Here is a 20,686-nt window from a genome sequence, read left to right as displayed (position 1 = left end):
ATACTGTTGGAACCTTCCATTGTGTTTTTTTATTGTAGCACTATCACTTTTGATTTCCTTTTGATTCTTACATAAGTTGATTTTCTCATCTAGCTGGTTTAAGAATGATATGACCCTTACTCTGAATTATTTTTCTGACTTATGACTTGCCTCTGTTTAATTTAGTTTCTTTTCTGACAATTCTTCCTTTCCTTTCTTTTGGGGTTTGTTTATTTTTCTTCCCATTTTTGCTCTTTCTTCTAGCCCCGGGCACACTGCTTATGGTTTGAGAGGTTGAATATCTCTCAGGGCAATGGTCCAGAAATCATTGGCCTATAGGCTGCATCTGCCTTGAATCTCACACCTCTATAGTCTCTTCTGCATTTTATTCCCTTTTCCCATACATCTGGTCCCTCAGTTGTCTACTTCAGATGCTCAGGGTGGTGGAAACAGATGCACAGTTCCTTTGATGTGTGACTCCCTGTGAGGTTCCAGAGCCCTCCGGCATGCATTTTGCTGTGCAGTCATGGCACCTGAGGCAGGGTGGTACCCCATGTCCCTCTGACAACACACTTGTGACAGGGTGCTGTGGCCCCTGCCTGGGCACACTAGCTTACTTGGGGTCATCCTGGCAATACTTTCCTATGGCCCGGAGTGTGGCATGTGCTAGATTTCTTTGGGTAGCCCCTACAGGACTCTCCCTGGTCCAGGGAGAAGCAGGTGCATGTTGCTCTGGGTCACACAGTCCTGGCTTTCTTGTAGCATGGTGTGAGACCTGTGCTAGTTGCTTCAATTCACCCCTCCTCAGCATAGAGCCTCTGTTGGTTGCCCTGTGTCACTCAAATCGTGCTCCCCTGTCATCCGGAGTGAGGTGAGCATTGGGTTGTTCTGAATGGCCCTGGCAGGACTGTCCCAGGTGCTTTGGTGGAGTGGGCATGGGTTGTTCTGGGTTGTACAGTCAGAGTTCCCCTGTGGTGTGTTCTGGGTTGCTCCGGGTAGCCTCAACAGCAGGTCCTCATGCTGGGGGTGGAGCAGGTGCAGGTGGCTCTGGGTCAGGCTAGCAGCATGGTTCTTGGGTCTGGGGTGGTGGTGAGGAACAGGATGCCTCCTGGCTTGCACTCACTGTGGGATCTTGGAGCCAGATCCCAGGATGCTATGTCTCAGAGGGCTGGTGAGGAGGCCTGGTGCAGGAGCTCACTCTTGCAGCACACACCCTGTAAATCTCTGGGAACTTACTGGGAGTTACTGCACCACTGACTGTGAGGGCACAGTGGTATTTCCATGAAGGTTATGGCTGGCATGCAGGGTTCTCTAGGAGTCTTCTGCCCTTCCTTGACAAAAACTGTCTCTTCAGCTATGTTTAACTTATTAATTCAGGGTGGATGTTCTCTGATTCAGTTGCTTTTCTGGCCTGGCCCTAAGTGGAGGTGCACGGCACTGCTGCCTATTTTGCTGCCATTTTCTATCCTTTTGTTCTTTATTTTAGTTTTAATTTTTACATGATTGTGGGAGGTTATAAGTACAGGTGTTTACCTATACTGTTATCTTGGTTATGCAATCAAAGTAATTTAAAAATCGTATAAAGTTTGGCTACATAAACAAACCTTGAATAAGATTGTGAAATATTTAAGACAAACTCAAGAGATTAAAAAACCATATTTGACAAAATTCAACACCCCTTCATGATAAGAACACTCTACAAATTTGGGATAGAAAATAACTTTCTCACCTGGTAGAGTATGTATATTTAAAAAACCATGGCTAGCATTATATTAATGATCTTAAAGCCTGAAAGCTTTTCTCCTAAGACCAGTAACAAGACAAGCATGCCTACTCTTATCACTTCTATTCAACATTTTATAGAACTTCTAGTGAGGGCAAGGGAATGAAATAAAATAAACCCAGAATGTCAAGGATGAATTTAAACTATCCCTACTTTCAGATGATATAGTCTTAAATACAGAAATTTCTAATCCTAAGGAATCCTCTAAAAAAACTATTGGGACTATTAAATCAGTTCAGGTTAGCAAGGCTGTAGGATTAAAGATCAACATATAACATTAATTATCTTTCTATATGCTAAAAATAACCCAAAAATGAAATCCGGAAAATAATTTTTATTTAAAACAGCATAAAAAAGATTGAAATCCTTAAAAAAAAATTTATAACAAAAGAGTCCAATCAGTTGGCTCAGTGAATAGAGCATCAGCCAGGCAGACTGAAGTGTTCCAGAATCAGTGATTCTGGTCAAGGGCTCATACCTCAGTTGAAGGATCAATTCCTGCCCCTAGTTGGAGCACTGGCTGGAGGCAACCAATTGATGTTTTTTTCACATCAATTTCTCTCTCTCTGTCTTTCCCTCTCCCTTCCACTGTGGAAAAAAATAATCAGTGGAAAATATTCTCGAGTGAACATTAACAACAAAAACTAACAAAAGATGTGTGAAACTTATACACTAAACACTTCATAGTGTTTTATAACATAGTAGAGGCCTGATGCATGAAATTCGTGCAAGGGGATCTGTAACTGCGAAATGCGACAACAAAATAGATCACAAACGAAAGAAATGGAGGACAAAAAGCGTCTGGATATAGAGTTCAAATCTACGCTTATAAGGTTTTTCAAGAATTTCCAAGAAAAGATGGATAAGGCCTATGAGGATATGAAAAGAGATCAACTAGAATTAATAAGGAGTCAACAAGAAATGATAAGAGATCAACAAGAAATAAAGAATACATTGTCTGAAATAAAAAATATCTTACAGAGTCCTAAAAACAGAAGGGAAGATCGCAAGAATCAAGTCAAAGATTTGGAACATAAAGAGCCAGAAGACACTCCTCCACAGAAGCTAGAAGGCAAGAGAATCCAGAAAATTGAAGATAATGTAAGAAACCTCTGGGACAACTTCAAGCGAACCAACATCAGAATTATGGGGGTCCCAGAAGATGAGAGAGAGCAAGATATCAAAAACATACTGAAAGAAATAGTGACAGAAAACTTCCCCCATCTGGTGAAAGAGTTAGACTTACAAGCCCAGGAAGCACACAGAACTCCAAACAAAAGGAATCCAAAGAGGACCACACCGAGACACATCATTATTAAAATTCCAAGAGCAAAAGACAAAGAGAGAATATTAAAAGAAGCAAGAGCAAAGAAGGTAGTAACCTATAAAGGAGCACCTATACGATTGTCAGCTGACTTCTCAACAGAAACCATGCAAGCCAGAAGGGAATGGCAAGAAATATTCAAGGTGATGAATAGCAAGAACCTACAGCCAAAAATAATCTACCCAGCAAAGCTATCACTCAGAATCGAAGGCCAGATAAAGAGCTTCACTAATAAAAAAAAGCTAAAGGAGTTCATCACCACTAAATCAGAATTATATGAATTGCTGAAGGGGGTTCTTTCAGAAGAGAAAGTAAACAAAGATAAAAATTATGAACAACAAATACGTAACTATCAACAAGTGAATCTAAAAACCAAGGAAATTAAAAAAATCTGATGAACAATATTAACTGTTGAACATAATAGAATCAGAGGTATGGAAGGGGAGTGAACTGACGATTCTTGGGGAAAAGGGAAGGGGGGCGTGGGAAGAGACTGAACATAAACTGTGCACCTATGGATGAGGACAATTGGGAGAGGGGAAAGGGCAGAGGGCGGGGTGGGAACCTGGGGGAGGAGAGCAATGGTGGGGGGGAACATTTGTAATAATATGAACAATAAAAACTTATTAAAAAAAATAAAAAAAAAAAAAAAAAAAAAAGGAAAAAAAAAAAAAAAAAAAAAAAAAAAAAAAAAAAAAAAAAAAAAAAAAAAAAAGAAATTCGTGCAAGGGGCTTGGCCCTTGTGGCCCTCGTCAGAAGGATGTCTGGAAGGTCATTTGGCTGTCTAGTCTAATTAGCATATTATGCTTTTACAATTATAGATTAAATGAAAATAAATAGAACAATATCCTGTGCTCATGTACTGGATGACTTAATATTGTTGGGGTAATATTCCCCAAATTGTTCTGCAGCTTCCATAATATACTAGTATATCAAAGGGGAAGAGAGAATGGATTTCTTACTTCATGTCTCAATTAAAACTGCTTGAAAGAGCAATGCTTTATATACTAATGACATGTATTACTTTAATAAAAATATAAACTTAAAGGAAGATTTAAACATTATAATTAATAAGGTTAATTATAAGCATATATCAAATTTTTAGCCACAGAATTTTTACCTCTTGAAATAATTCATGCAACAGCATTTAATAGTTTAGTAATAAGACTTATTTCATTACTCTATGTTGGGACTACTCATGCTCTTTGGCTATAAACTTTGATTTTTGAAAATGTTTTTCTTTATCATTGCATTTATGGAATCAGTTGCATATCGCAATCAAGTCATATTGAAAATAAAGATCAACTACTACATTCATTATTCTTTTGCCTGTGTTTTACCAAATATATTTGTACTGGCTATCTAAAAAAATTCATATACAAATCATATAGCTAAGTAGTAACTTAAAGAAAAAATATTTATTGTGAATTTAAAAAATTACACAACTCAAAATAATTTAAAAATTGTAAAGTACAAAGAAGAAAAATAAGGAGAAAAAAAAGTCATATTCAATAATATAACCCTCAAATAGCTTTTCTTGATTTTTTAGTGTCTAGTTCTCCATATTTATTTATCTATAAAAATGGAAAACACATTCACAAATCTTTATGACATTTGTATAAGATATAAACAATTTGGAAAACAGAAAGGAAATCTGTCCAATATGTAAATTATAGTTTTATATTTTATTTTCCCAGTAATAATGCATTCTTTATACTGAATGCTCCAATCATGTTATGTTTGATAACTTAAATGGTGGTGATTAGGTTGAAAATTAAGATTACTGCAATAAAACTGTATAAATTATGAGTAAATGTTCTCACTGCAGCATTTTACAGATTTTTTCCCCCCTATCTAATGTATCTCATCTTTATGGATACTTGTATTTTATTTTAAAATACATTTTATTGGTTTTTCTACAGAGAGAAAGGGACAGGGATAGAGAGCTAGAAATACCGGTCAGCTGCCTCCTGCACACTCCCCACTAGGGATGTGTCTGCAATCAAGGCACATGCCCTTGATAGGAATTGAACCTGAAACCCCTCAGTCCACAGGCCAACACTCTTTCCACTGAGCCAAACCAGCCAGGGCTGTATTTTATTTTTTAAAACAAAAATGTTGGGTTACTCTAATTGGTTACAATTTCTCTCTTTCATTTACTGATTAGATACATCTCACACATAGTTTCCTAAGTCCTTAGCACATACATAAAAACAAAGAAGGCTTAAGTCTTAATTATAAGAAGTCTTAATACTGAGCACATTTTCTAAACAGGGAAAGAATCAAACTTAAACTTAATGACCCAAGCTTTTATTTAAAAAAATAAAAAATGGAAAACAGTACTATGTTTTTGGCTTCAAAGACGAAGAAAATCAGGAGGGTATGGCAGTTGGAACTCCCGTGACACAAGAATGGGGCTGTGCGCAAGCCTTGTGTGACGTCATGGAAGCTCCTAGAGAAAATCAGCCTCCGCTTTCTAAGCCACACTAAGGGGCGCTGTGTGGGAACCTCTAGGGCAGTGGTACACCGGATCACTGGAAAATCCTCCTATAGCCATGAGCGGCAAGGAATATTTCAAGTATGTACGCTCTGGCCAATGGGTCCGGGGATGCCCTAGAGAAGGACAAACTCCAAGGCAAAGAACTGGAGGCCGTGGCAGAGGTTGTCAGTACAGTTCCGCCACTCCATCTGACATCTGTTACCGCTGCGGTGAATCTGGTCATTACGCTAAGAACTGTGAGCTAAATGAGGACATCTGTTACAACTGTGGGAGAAGTGGCCACATCGCCAAAGACTGTGTTGACAAGCCTAAGCGCTCAAGAGAGCAGTGCTGTTACATTTGTGGCAGATCAGGCCATCTGGCTCGTGATTGTGACCGTCAGGAAGAACAGAAGTGCTACTCTTGTGGTGAATATGGTCACATTCAGAAAGACTGCACCCAAATCAAGTGCTATCGTTGTGGCAAGACTGGCCATATAGCCATCAACTGTACCAAGAAAATGGAAGTCAACTGCTACAGCTGTGGAAAGTCCGGGCATTTAGCCCGGGATTGCCCCGTTGAAGATACCGCTTAAAATTCTCCTCTGTGCCCGCCCCCCTCCATTTTGCTGATAATTGTAGTATTTTCTCTGAAAACTCTTCATTAACCAAAAGTTGATAAATGGAGACTACTTCTAGGCCAGTTAACTTTAATCATCATCTCAAAGGAAGAAATGGCTTGTAGATATCTTATAATGAACGTTTCTGCACCACTAGTGAATCCGCCTATTGAACAGTTATTCTGAGCCTAAGGTAATTTCTAGGTCCTTTCGATGTATTATTTAAGCTTTAATTAAGGCCTACTGTGTGCCAGCTACTATTGGAGGAGTTTGGGATACATCAGTACATAAATCAGACTAAGTTTGAGAACACAGACCTAGAATCTATGAAGCAAAATATGTAGTGTCTCAGATGAAGATAAATAGCTACAGAGAAAAAGAACACCAGGTAAAAGGATAGAAATTATGTGTGTTGGCGGGGGGGGCCACATATGATTCTGTTTTAGATACAAAGGCACCCTGAGGAGGCGACATTTCCTCAGAGATTCATTGTACAAATAAAGCTGATTCTAGAAATGTCTGTGATCTTGACAAAGTAACTCTAATTTATTATGTATTTATTGCTTTTAATTATCTGACTTCATTACTTTTTGAGTAACATTAAAAGACACCTTTATCTGATCTTACCTAGTTTAATGAAACCAGAAAAATATGCAAAATGTGTATAAAGAGTTTACAGAGAGAGAGAGAGAGAGCAATGAAAAAAAAAAAAAAAACCCAATTAAAAAAAAAAAACCTAAGCAGAAAATTGTGGACATAAATATTTTGACTGCAAAATTTGAATTTCTATACTTTAAAAATCTAAGACCATAAAAATTAAGTAATTTCAAAATACTCATATTTATAGATACAATATTATATTTATATTTAGGAGTTTCTGGAAAAAATGTGTTTTAACAGATATGAAAATGTTCAGTTTCATATGCTGAAATCTATTTTAAAAAATAATATCTGAGCCGAGACCGGTTTGGCTCAGTGGATAGAGCGTCAGCCTGCGGACTGAAAGGTCCCGGGTTTGATTCCGGGCAAGGGCATGTACCTTGGTTGCGGGCACATCCCCAGTAGGGGGTGTGCAAGAGGCAGCTGATCGATGATTCTCTCTCATCGATGTTTCTAACTCTCTAATTCTCTCTTCCTCTCTGTGAAAATCAATAAAATATATTTAAAAAAATAATATCTGAAAAACAACTGAATTTCTATAAAATATAACAGGCACTATTTAAAAAAATATATTTTATTGATATTTTACAGAGAGGAAGGGAGAGAGAGAGCTAGAAACGTCGACGAGAGAGAAACATTGACCAGCTGCGTCCCACACCCCCCCCACCAGGGATGTGCCCGAAACCAATTCTGCCCTTGACCAGAATCGAACCCGGGACCCCTCAGTCCGCAGACTGATGCTCTACCACTGAGCCAAACCGGTTTCGGCATAACAGGCACTTTTAAACAGCAAATAAAACCTGGGATAGGAAGATGAAACTATTGTGCCAAGGAAGAATTGAAATTGTAATAAAAATAATTTAGAAAATAACAATAATGACAATACTACACATTAAACCTAGAATGAAATATAATTTTTAGCGGGAAGAATATTATAGAGGGTAAAATTTTTGGTCCATAAACTTAAGTGGTACAAGAAATGTAACTGAAGTCACATAAACATTTAAACCTGTAGATAATTTTTTTAAAAGTTTATTTGAACTAAACAATTACTGGGAAGCAAAATCTCAATGGATTGAGATTATACTTTAGGGAATGGCAGTTTTTTTTTTTTAAATATATACTTTTTATTAAATTATTATTTTTGTACATATACCAATGCCCCCCCTCCCATACATACCCACCCTCCCCAAAGTGTTGTGTCCATTAGTTGTACTTAGATGCATGCATACAAGTCCTTCAGTTGATCTCTTATCTCCTCCAGATCTCCCCAACCTCCCTGCTGTAACTTGACAGTCTGCTTGTTGCTTTACTGTCTCTATATCTATCTTTTGGATCTTCAGTTTATAATGTTCTTTATCATCCATATATAAGTGAGGTCATGTGGTGTCTCTCTTTCATTGACTGGCTTGTTTCACTCAGCATGATGTTCTCCAATTCCATCCAGGTTGCTGTAAACGATGAAAATTTTTTCTTTTTATGGCAGCATAATATTCCATTGTGTAAATGTACCATGGTTTTTGGATCCATTCATCTGCTGATGGGTATCTAGGCTGTTTCCAAATCCTAACTATTATAAATTGTGCTGCTATGAACAGAGGGGTGCATATATCCTTTCTGATTGATGTTTCTAGCTTCTTGGGATATATCCCTAGGAGTAGGATTACTGGGTCAAATGGGAGTTCCATTTTCAGTTTTTTGAGGAAGCTACATACTGTTCTCCACAGTGGTTGCACCAGTCTGCATTCCCACCAGCAGTGCACGAGGGTTCCATTTTCTCTACAACCTTGCCAACACTTGTCGTTTGTTGATTTGTTGATGTTGACCATTCTGACAGGTGTGAGATGGTACCGCATTGTTGTTTTGATTTGCATTTCTCCGATAATTAGCGACTTTTAGCATGTTTTCATGTGCCTCTTGGCCTTCCTTCTGTCTTCTTTTGAGAAGATTCTATTTAGATCCATTGCCCATTTTTTAATTGGGTCATTTAATTTCCTCTTATTAAGTTGAATAAGCTGTCTGTAGATGTTGGAGATTAAACCTTTATCAGTGATATCATTTGCAAATATGTTCTCCCATACAGAGGGATTTCTTGTTGTTTTGTTGATGGTTTCCTTTGCTGTAAAAAAGCTTTTTATTTTGATGTAGTCCCATTTGTTTATTTTCTCTTTAGCTTCCATTGCCCTAGGGGCAGTATCACTGAAGAAGTTCTTTTGGCATATGTCTGAGATTTTGCTGCTTGTGGATGCCTCTAGTATTTTTATTGTTTCCGGTCTTATGTTTAAGTCTTGTATCCATTTTGAGTTTATTTTTGTTTATGGTGTAAGTTGGTGATCCAGTTTCATTCTTTTGCATGTATCAGTCCAATTTTCCCAACACCATTTATTGAAGAGACTGTCTTGACTCCATTGTATATTTGTGCCTCCTTTGTCAAATATTAACTGAGCATAGTGATTTGGGTTGATATCTGGGTTCTCAATTCTATTCCATTGATCTATATGTCTGTTCTTCTGCCAGTAACAGGCTGTTTTGAGAACAGTGGCTTTGTAATAAAGCTTGAAATCTGGAATTGAGATCCCTCCTACTGTACTCTTCTTTCTCAGGATTGCTGTAGCTATTGGGGTCTTTTGTTGTTCCAAATGAACTTTTGAAGATTTTTTTCTAGGTCAGTGAAATATGCCGTTGGTATTTTAATTGGGAGTGCATTGAACTTATAGATTGCTTTGGGAAGTATGGACATTTTGATGATGTTGATTCTACCAATCCATGAACATGGTATGTTCTTCCATCTGTTTACATCTTCCTCTATCTCTTTTTTTCAAGTGTCGTGTAGTTTTCCGTGTATAGGTCTTTTACCTCCTTAGTTAAGTTTATTCCAAGGTAGCTTAGTTTTTTTGGTGCGATGGTAAATGGAATTGCTTTTAGTCTGTTTCTGTAGTTTCACTGTTGGTGTATAGAAATGCCATGAATTTCTTGGCATTAATTTTGTATCCTGCTACATTGCCAAATTCATTTATTAAGTCAATTAGTTTTTTAATGGAGTCTTTTGGGTTTTTTATGTACAATATCATGTCATCTGAAAATAAGGATAACTTTACTTCTTCTTTTTCAATTTGGATGCCTTTTATTTCCTCCTCTTGTCTAATTGAAATGGCTAGTACTTCCAGTACTATGTCAAACAGGAGTGGCGAGAGTGGGCATCCCTGTCTTGTTCCTGTTCTTAGAGGGAAAGGTTTTAGTTTTTGCCCATTGAGTATAATGTTGGCTGTGGGTTTATCATATATAGCTTTTATTATGTTGAGGTATGATCCTTGTACTCCCACCTTGTTAAGAGTTTTTATCAGGAAAGGGTGTTGGATTTTATCAAATGCTTTTTCTGCATCAATTGATATGACTATATGATTTTTATCTTTCAATTTGTTAATGTGATGTGTCCCGTTTATAGATTTGCGGATATTGTACCATCCTTGCATTCCTGGAATAAATCCTAGTTGGTCATGGTGTATGATCTTTGTGATGTTCTTCTTGAGTCGATTTGCTAGAATTTTGTTGAGGATTTTGGCATCTATGTTCATGAGAGATATTGGCCTGTAATTCTCTTTCATTGAGTTATCTTTATCTGCTTTTGGTATTAGGGTGATGCTGGCTTCATAGAAGGAGCTTGGAAGTGTTCCTTCCTCTTGAATTTTTTGGAATAGTCTGAGGAGGATAGGTTTTAGTTCTTCCTTGAATGTTTGCTAAAACTCTCCTTTGAAGCCATCTGGCACTGGGCTTTTGTTTGCTGGACGCTTTTTGATGACTGTTTCAATTTCTTACCAAGTCACTGGTCTATTGAGATTTTTAGATTCTTCCTGATTGAGTTTTGGAAGTTTGTATTTTTCTAGGAATATGTCCATTTCCTCCAGGTTATGTTGGAATAAATAGTTTGTAGTATTTAGGAACAATCTGTTGTATTTCGGTGGGATCTGTTGTTATTTCACCTCTTTTGTTTCTGATTTTGTTTATTTGGGTCCTCTCTCTTTGTTTCTTCATTAGCCTGGCTGGAGGTCCATCTATCTTGTTTATCCTTTCAAAGAACCAGCTCTTGGTTTTGTTGATCTTATGTATTGTTTCTTTGGTCTCTATGTCGTTTATCTGTGCTCTGATTTTTGTTATTTCCTTCCTTCTGCTTACACTGGGCTTTTCTTGTTGCTCTTTTTCTAACTCTTTGAGTTGTAGAGTTAGATCATCTGTTACCATTTTTTCTAGTTTTTTTGCAACAGGCTTGTAAGGATATGAACTTCCCTCTCAAAACTGCTTTTGCTGTGTCCCATAGATTTTGGATTGTTGTGTTTTCATTGTTATTTGTTTCCAGGATGTTTTTAATTTCTTCCTTGATTTCTCTGGTAACCCAGTCCTTGTTTAATAGCATGCTGTTTAGTTTCCATGTGTTTGATTTCTTTGGATTATTTTTATTGTAGTTAATTTCCAGTTTTATGCCATTATGATCTGAGAACATGCTTGATATGATTTCTATCTTCTTGAATTTGAAGAGACTTTGCCTATGTCCCAAAATGTGGTCTATCTTTGAGAATGTCCCATGTGCACTTGAGAAGAATGTATATTCTGTGGCTTTGGGGTGGAATGTTCTGAAAATGTCGACTAATTCCATCTGGTGTAGTGAGTCATTTAGGATTGATATTTCTTTGCTTATTTTTTGTTTAGATGATTTTTCGAAGAGTGACAGTGGGGTATTAAAATCTCCTACTATGATTGTATTGCTATTAATCTCTCCCTTAATGTCCTCCAGCAGTTTTTTTTATGTATTTGGGTGCTCCTGTATTTGGTTCATATATATTTACCAGGGATATTTCTTCTTGTTGGATTGTTCCCTTTAGTATTATGAAGTGGCCTTCATTATCTCTTGTTATGTCCTTCACTCTGAGATCTAATTTGTCAGATATAAGTATTGCTACCCCAGCTTTTTTTTCATTTCCATTTGCCTGGAAAACTTTTTCCATCCCTTCACCCTCAGTCTGTGTGCATCTTTTTTCTGAGGTGGGTTTCTTGTAGACAACAGATGTATGGGTCTTGTTTTCTTATCCAATATGACACCCTATGTCTTTTGATTGGAGCATTTAATCCATTTACATTTAAGGTTATTATTGATAGGTACTCACTTGACGCCATTTTTATTCTATACCCATGTTCCTTCTTCACCTCCTATTTCTTTATTTTTACAGTAGACCGTTTAGCATTTCTTGCATTGCCGGTTTGGTGGAGAAAAATTCCTTCAGTCTTTTTTTGTTTGTGAAACTCCTGATTTCCCCTTCAATTTTGATTGATAGCCTTGCTGGGTACAGTATTCTTGGATTCAGACCCTTCTTTTGCATGACTTTGTATATTTCATCCCATTCCCTTCTGGCCTGATATGTTTCGGTTGAGAAATCAGTTGCTAGTCTGATGGGGGTTCCTCTGTATGTAACTTTCTGTGTCTCTCTGGCTGCTTTTAAGATTCTTACCTTGTCGTTGTTGTTTGCCACTTTAATTATAATGTGCCTTAGCATCTGTCTTCTGGGATTCATTTTGCTTGGGACTCTGAGAGCATCTTGGATTTGTGTGGGTTTTTTCTTCTCTATCTCAGGAAAGTTTTATGTCATTATTTCTTGAAATACTTTTTCCATGTCTACCTCAGTTTCCTTTTCTTCTGGAACCCCTATTATTCGAATATTATTTTGTTTTGTATTGTCTCAAAGCTCCCGTAGGCTCTGCTCCTGCTTTTTAATCTTTTTTTTCTAGAAGCTGCTCTACTTGGGTATTTTTTTCCAACTTGTCTTCTAGCTCACTGATGCAGTCCTCTGCTTCATCTAGTCTACTCTTGATGCTTTCTATTGAGTTCTTCATGGTAGCGATGTAATTTTTCATTTCTTCTTGGTTCTTCTTCAATTCCTCATGGCTCTTATTCAATTCCTCATGGTTCTTCCTCATTTCTTCTTGGGTATTGTCAAATTTCTCTTCCATTCTTTTTAGCCATCCTATGATCATTATTCTGAACTCTTGCTCTGGTAGGCTGCTTGCCTCTGACTCATTTACTTCCTTTTCGGGTGATGCCTGCTTTTCTTTCATATGCGGGGTATTTTTTTGTCTTCCCATGGTATCTCTTTTCAGGATGTCTGGTTATGTGGTGTTCCTTGTCTTGCCTTGATTTAAAGGTACAAAATACAACACTATCAGGTACAACACAAGAGGCACTTAACAGGAATGTATTTACAATATTAATAACCTCTAATAAAGCTGACCAATAGAGAAATGCAAATTAGTGGATAGGAGAGAAGGAAGAAAGGTAAAAATAAAATAAAATAAGTAAATAAAAAAATAGGGATAAAGAGATAGAAAAAGAAGAAAAAAGTAATGACAAAATGAAGTTGGAAAAAAGGGAAAAAAGGAAAAGAGAGAGAGAGAGAGAAGAGAGAGAGAAGAGAGAGAGAGAAAGACAGAGAGAGAAGAAGCAAACTAAAAGAGAAATGGGAAACAAACTATATATATGTGGAGAAAATTGCCATAGAACAACCACTGATCCCAGCCAAAGCCCATAACAATACTTGGACATTAATACAAACTACAATATCCACTATTATTAAGTAAGGCTATGATATACAGAAGCAAAAGAAACAAACAAAAACATAGGATTTTTAAAAAAAAAAATACAAAGGAACAATAACAACACAGGAACAACCATAACAATTTCACTAAAAAGCATAAAAATTCACAATTATCAACCTTCACACAAACAATGAGAAAAGGATAGAGAGGAGAACAGTTTTTTTTTAAACTAGTTAATATAGTGCAGAGAGTGGTATTTATACACTTGGATCAGGGGTTGGAACTGAAGTCTATAAGTATAGTGAGAGCTTTAGCAGGGGATATACAGAAAGAATAGAGGAAAAACTAAAGCCAGAAAGGGATAGGATAAACCGGAGACTAAAAGGGTAAAGTTTAGTTAGAGAGTGATGGTGTAAAGGTCGAGTTGAGATAGGGTTGAATGATGCTATAGTAGAGATTAAAATAGAATGAAGGTTCCTCCCCATGTAAAATAAAGAAAAAAATAAAATAGTACTGGAGAGGAAAAAAAAAAGGAACAAAAATTGCAAAATAGCAGTAGTAATAGATAGTGGTGATAGAGATTGAAAAATGTAATAATTGAAAAGGTAAAATCAAGTAAGGAAAAAAGAAAAAAATTCGTTTCTTAAGTAAAAGATGTAAAAAATGAAAATTAAATAAAAGATGTAAAAAATGAAAATAAAATAAAGAATAGTAAAATTAGTGGTCATTCACTTCCTTTGTTATTGTATATGGCATGCCTGAATCTCGGACCAGAGAGTCTTGCAGTTCCCAGCATTCCACTGCACCTCAATTTTGTAAGGTAATCCTTAATTTTAAGTAGGCTATATCTTAGTTATTTGTGTCCATTTATTTTTGATTAATTAAAAGAAAAAGAAAAAGAAAAAGAAAAGGCAATTTGTAATTCAGCCCTTAGGTGTCAGTGTTACTGGTTTGACCTCCCAATCTTTTTGGTTGCTCTGGCCTTCTTTCTCTATGGCTCTATCTGGCAGAGTGCCAACTGGCTCCCAGACTATCTCTTCTGGCTCTGATCCCTCGTTTCCAGGAAGGCAATTTCCCCCTGCAATTTCCCCGGATATGCCCAACTGGGCAGTCTTTCCCTAGTATTCAGGAGCAAGGGGGTGAAGGGGATCAGGCGCCGAGGTGTCCAGATGTTCCGCCCTTGTCGGGACAGCCGCTATTCTTAACAATCTGTCCCGTGTCCCCTGGCATTCTAAAAAAGTCCCGCTTCTGGGGAAGATTACGCCAAACCCAGCCCTGGCTGTTGCGGGGCAGAATTCTCGCTGCAGCCTTCTTTGGGCGCAGCTCAGCGCATGCGGCAGCAAGGCGCTCCCGGCTACCATGGGGGCGGGGCCTCGCCAGAACTCCGTGGCTACCGTAGCTGCCTGCTCCACGGGACCCAGATCCCTCAAGCTATCTCGCAAACTCTGACCTTTCCGTGGGTGGTTGAAGAACTCCCTTGAATCCACGTGTTTGCGCCGATTGGGGTGTCACAGCTGCTCGATGGACTCCGCCGCTGTGGGTTTCCCAGGCCTCAGAGAAGATCCTCCTTTCCTGGTAGGATGGCGCAGCCTTCCCTTTGAGCCCGTAGCCCATAGCTCGCCGCTGCAGCAGCAGTGCTGGCCGCTTGGTGAGGAAATCCTGTCTAGCGACCCTTCCTTACATTCCTTGAGAGTTCCGCTGCCCCTTAGCTGCTAATCAATATTCCCTGAGCGACTCAGAGGCTGCTTTTATCTGTTCTGGGAATGGAGTCAGAACAAGTCCGTCTGTTTGGTTGCCATCTTCAAGCTCCGCCTTGGATCAATTTTTTTTAAAAAATCAATATTTATTGTTCATATTATTACAAAGGTTCCTCATTTCTTCCCCCCTCCACCAGGTTCCCACCCCACCCTTCGCCCCCTCCCCACCCCCCATTGTCCTCATCCATAGGTGCACAGTTTATTTTCAGTCTCTTCCCACATCCACCACTTCCCCTTTCCCGGAGAACTCAGTCCACTCCCCTCCCATATCGCCGACTCTACTACAATCAACAGCTAATATTGTTCATCAGGTTTTTCAATCTCCTTTTTTTTTGTTGTTGTTGTTTTTAATTAATAAACTTTTAAACTTCCATGAACAAATTTTAAAATCTAATAATTTTAAAACCTTGATTTTTCCTGCCCTGGGAATTGAGAAGCAAACTTGTTTACATGTAAACTTGCCCTTAGGCTATCAAAAGGCATAGCCGTTCAAGTGTAAATGAACACATTGTTTAAAGATAGCTGCTGGTTGGAATTGGATTAACTGTTCTGGGTGGAAAGGGCTTGTCCTCCCCTTTCTCCATTAAAATTAAGGTGTTAGCTTTAAAACCTCTTTTTGGCAAGAGACCTTAAATTTTCAGAACTTTAAATTTTTCTTATAGTAAATCAGTTATTTAGCATTTTCTCAAATCAATAATACCTCCATATGCCCAAGGATACACTTCACACAAAAGACATTTCCAAATAGATCAACCAACCTCATCCAGACCCCACATAAGGCACTCACAGATCAACACCCCAGCGCTATACTAACTCAACACATCCAGATCTAAGCCTACATCACTTGATTCAGCAGACCCTCAAGTTCCCCCAAAGTTTCCAGCCATGTCTGAGAGGCAGCCCTGGGGTGGGGGCAGGCGAGGAGCGAGCTGTTCTGGGCCTGGTTGCTCAGGGCCTGGCCACTCCCGACCTGGTTGCTCTGGTCCGCTCCACAACCAGCTTCTCCGGGCCTGGCCACTCCCGACCTGGCTGCTCTGGGCTTGGTTGTTGCTGCTCTGGGCCTGGCTGTTCCCGACCCGGCTAATCTGGGCCCAGCTGCTCCGGGCCTGGCCACTCACGGCCTGGCTTCTGCTGCTCCGGGACTGGCTGATCAGGGCCTGGCCGCTCCTGACCTGGCTGCTCTGGGTTTGGTTGCTGCTGCTCTGGGCCTGGCTGCTCCTGACCTGGATGCTCCAGGCCCGGCTACTCCGGGCCTGGGTGCTCCTGGCCTGGCCACCCTGGGCTTGGCCACCTCTGCCCCAGGCCTGGCTGCCACTGCCCCAGGTCTGGCTGCTCCAGGCCTGGCTGCTGCTGCTCTAGTTCTGGCTGCTGCTGCTCTGGGGCCTGGCTTCTGCTGCTCTGGGCCCGGCTGCCACTGCCTTGTGCCTGGCTACTCTGGGCCTGGCTGCTGCCATTCCAACATTCTGTCCTTTTTTTAAAAACACATTTATGTTGCAATGTTGGCTGGTGAGTTGAGTTCTGACTTAGTGTTTGATTTTTCAAGATCTTCTTTGTATTCTTTCTTAAGTACTTTTACTATCTTTTGCTATAACTTGATTTCTTCACATTGAAAACGTTCAGTTTCTTCCTCCTTGTCCTGGAAGCTCAGCAGGCTGGCCTGCGGCACCCCTTTGTTATCAGCAGCCTCCTGCATGGCTACAGCCTGTTGCCGGGGTTGGCGCCACCCAGGAAGCAGCCCCCAGCCTTGGCTCTAGCGGCACCCCATCCCTGGGGGCCCCGTCGCCTGGTTCCTTGCCGGCACCCGGCTGGCCGGTGTCCGGCAGCGGCTCCCGCTCCTCATCACGTTCTTCCCAGTCTGGAGGTTTTGTCTCCTTTCCGCTAGGGGAGTCTAGCATCAGAGTCAACAGACTGTCCTCTATGCGCAATGTGCGCGACTCTGGAGGCTCTGCCCCTCGCCGTTCCCCTGGGACTCCGCCTCACAGCCCCATCTCCCTCTGTTTGAGGCTGGGTTCCCAGGGACTGGCCTAGAACTGGGGTTCAGAGCAGTTGGAACTGGGGCTCAGCACATCCGGAGCTCTTGCATCCTTCCTGCCAGGGCAATCTAGCATCAGAGTCAACATTCCTTCCTTTGCGCGCAATGTGCGTGACTCAGGGGGCTCCGCCTTTCACCGCTCCCCTGGGATTCCGCCTCACAGCCCCGTCTCCCCCTGCCTGAGCCTGGGTCCCCAGGGTCTGACCCAGAACAAGAAAGTTTTGCAATTTCTTTTTATCAGTGAACTCTAATTTTATGTTCTAACATAAAACATCAGTTTAATGTTGTTCATTATATTCCACAAATGAGTGAGATCATGTTATATTTATCTTTCTCTGACTGATTTATTTCACTTAGCATAATGCTCTCCAGTTCCATCCATGCTGTTGCAAATGGTAAGAACTTTTTTTTTTTTTAATAGTAGCACAGTATACCATTGTGCAGATGTACCATTATATTCTAATTAACTCATCTGCTGATGGTCACTTAGGTTGTTTCCAAATCCTAGCTATGGTAAATTGTGCTGTTGTGAACATAGGGGTGCATCCTTTCTAATTGGTGTTTCTAGTTTCTTGGGATATATTCTTAGAATTGGGACCACTGGGTCAAATGGGAGTTTCATTTTTATTCTTTTGAGGAAACTCCATACTGATCTCCACAATGGCTGCAACAGCTTGCATTCACACCAGCAATGCACCAGGGTTTCTTTTTATCCACATCCTCACCAGCACTTGGCATTTGTTGATGACAGCCATTCTGACAGGTGTGAGATGTTACCTTATTATCATTTTGATTTGCATCATTCCCATCACTGTATCTACACAGCATTATTCTTTATGAAATTAAAGCTAATTAAAAAAACCCCACAAAACTAAGGAGCTGTCTGGATAAAAAAACATTTAACAGATTTAAATGTTTTATGTTAGAACATAAAATTAGAGTTCACTGATAAAAAGAAATTGCAAAACTTTCTTGTGATTTTGCTAATGTCAATATGTTCTATACATTCTGATTCTGTTTAAAATTCAAAGTGCTTTTGTAAAAACAGAATATTGTCAGTTTTTATTGTGTTGTCATGCCTTGTTTTAGAAGTAAGTCCTAAAGTTTGTTTTTATCCAGGTGTGTTTTTAAAAAAACGTATTTTATTGATTTTTTACACAGGCCAATGTCCTATCCAGTGAGCCAAACTGGTTAGGGCTATCCAGGTATGTTTTAACAAAAAAATACTGTGTTATTATAATAAACTAGAGGCCTGGTGCACAAAATTTGTGCATGGTGGTTGAATGTCCCTCAGCCCAGCCTGCACCCTCTCCAACCTGGAACCCCTTGAGGGATGTCTGACTGCCTGCTTAGGCACCATCCCACTGGTATCGGGCCTAAATGGGCAGTTCGGGCATCCCTCTCACAATCCAGGATGCTGGCTCCCAACTGTTCACCTGCATGCCTTCCTGATTGCCCCTAACTGCTTCTGCCTGCCAGCCTGATCACCTCCTAACCAATCTCCTGCCAGCCTGATTGATGCCGAACTGCTCCCCTTCAGTCCTGGTCACTCTAATTGCCCTACCCTGCAGGCCTGGTCACCCATAACTTACCTCCCCTGATGGTCTGATCCCCACAACTCCCCTCCTCTTCAGGCCTGGTCCTTCCAACTCTCCTCCCCTGACGACCCAGTCACCCCTAACTGCTATCCCCTGCTGGCTTGGTGATCTCCCCCCCCCCCCAACTGACCTCCCCTGCAGGTCTGGTCCCGTCAACTGTCCTCCTCTGCCAACCTCAATACCCCTAACTGCTCTCCCATGTTGGTCTGGTCTCCCCCTCAACTGCCTTCCCCTACAGCACTGGTACCTCCCAACTTCCTTCTGATACAGGCCTGGTCCCCACAAACTACTCTCCCCTGCAGGCCTGGGTTTCCCCCGACTGCCCTTCCTAGCAGGCTATGTCACCCCCAACTTCCCTCCTCTGCCAGCCTGGTCACCCCTAACTGCCCTCCCCTGCATGTTTGATCACCCCCAACTTCCCTCCCTTATAGGCCTGGTCCCCCCCCCCCAATTGCTCTCCCCTGCAGGCCTGGGTCCCCCCCCCCCCCCGTTGCCCTTGCCTGCATGCCCCGTTGCCCCCAACTGCCTTCCTCTGCCAGCCTGGTCATCCCTAACTGCCCTCCCCTGCAAGACTGATGGCCCCCAACCGCCCTCCCTTGCAGGCCTGATCCTTCTCAACTGCCCTCCCCTGCTGGCCATCTTGTGGTGGCCATCTTGTGTCCACATGGGGGCAGCCATCTTTGACCATATGGGGGCAGCCATCTTGTGTCTTGGAGTGACAGTCAATTTGCATATTACTATTTTATTAGATAGGATGTATGTATCTTTGAATAGTAAAATAGTAAAGAAACTTTTGATGCATATGACATTGTGGGGGGACTTATAGTGGGGCAATGCTTATATGTTTGTTCAGGAGGGTGCTCTTATATAGGAGGTTTTACCATGATAACCTTCAAGCAAAGACAAGTCAGAGGCTTGGAAATTGGGAACTTAGGTAAAGTAAGGAGAATCTGTTTTAGACCTCTCTCTCTCTCTCTCTCTCTCTCTCTCTCTCTCTCTCTCTCTCACACACACACACACACACACACACACACACACACACACACACACAAGTTAGGGTAGTAGCTGGAAACTATGGGATCTGAGATTGGGAATTTGTTAACATGTATTTATGCTTTTTTAGTTCATGTGTATTTCCCAATTGTTCTCCTTTAGCATATCCGATGGAAGCTTATAGTTTTCCAAAAGACTATCGAGGTTTTTTTTTTTAATTATTATTGTTTAAAGTATTACAAATAGTAGTACATATGTCTTCTTTTTCCCCCCCATTTGACCTTCCTTCAGCCTTCCCTACCCTCCCAGTACATGCCCTCACTCCCCTTTTAGTGTCTTGTGTCCATTGGTTATGCTTATATGCATGCATACAAGACCTTTGGTTGATCTCTTACCTGCCCCCTCAACCCTCCCCAGCCTTTCCACTGTAGTTTGAAAGTCTGTTTGATGCATTTCTGCCTCTGTATCTATTTTTGTTCATCAATTTATAATTTTTTTATTATTCATAAATGAGTAAAATCATGTGGTATTTTTCTTTCACTGACTGGCTTATTTAACTTAGCATAATGCTCTCCAGTTCCGTCCATGCTGTTGCAAATGGTAAGAATTCATTCGTTTTTATAGCAGCATAGTATTCCATTGAGTACATGTACAACAGTTTTCTAATCCACTCATTGGCTGATGGGCACTTAGGCTATTTCCAAATCTTAGCTATTGTAAATTATGGTGTTATGAACATAGGAGTGCACATATCCTTTCTGATTAGTGTTTCTGTTTTCTTCTGATATATTCCTAGAAGTGGGATCACTGGGTCAAATAGGAGTACTATTTTTACTTTTCTGAGAAAATGCCATACTGTTTTTCACAGTGGCTGCACCAG

At 40.4% G+C, this 20,686-nt stretch overlaps 1 protein-coding gene across 1 annotated transcript; it reads left to right on the top strand.

The window, feature by feature from the left end:
* The first annotated feature begins 5,641 nt into the window (after positions 1–5,641).
* On the top strand, positions 5,642–6,329 carry LOC118719761 (CCHC-type zinc finger nucleic acid binding protein). The gene has a single exon (XM_036439508.1). It carries the CDS (start codon positions 5,642–5,644, stop codon positions 6,158–6,160), a length of 519 nt encoding a protein of 172 aa, XP_036295401.1. The 3' UTR covers positions 6,161–6,329.
* Positions 6,330–20,686: the final 14,357 nt, after the last annotated feature.

The sequence above is a fragment of the Pipistrellus kuhlii genome, unplaced genomic scaffold, assembly GCF_014108245.1.
Source record: "Pipistrellus kuhlii isolate mPipKuh1 unplaced genomic scaffold, mPipKuh1.p scaffold_m20_p_16, whole genome shotgun sequence".
NCBI lineage: Eukaryota > Metazoa > Chordata > Mammalia > Chiroptera > Vespertilionidae > Pipistrellus > Pipistrellus kuhlii.
Note: the sequence above shows the minus strand (reverse complement) of the source record. Positions and strands in the feature narration are given on the sequence as shown.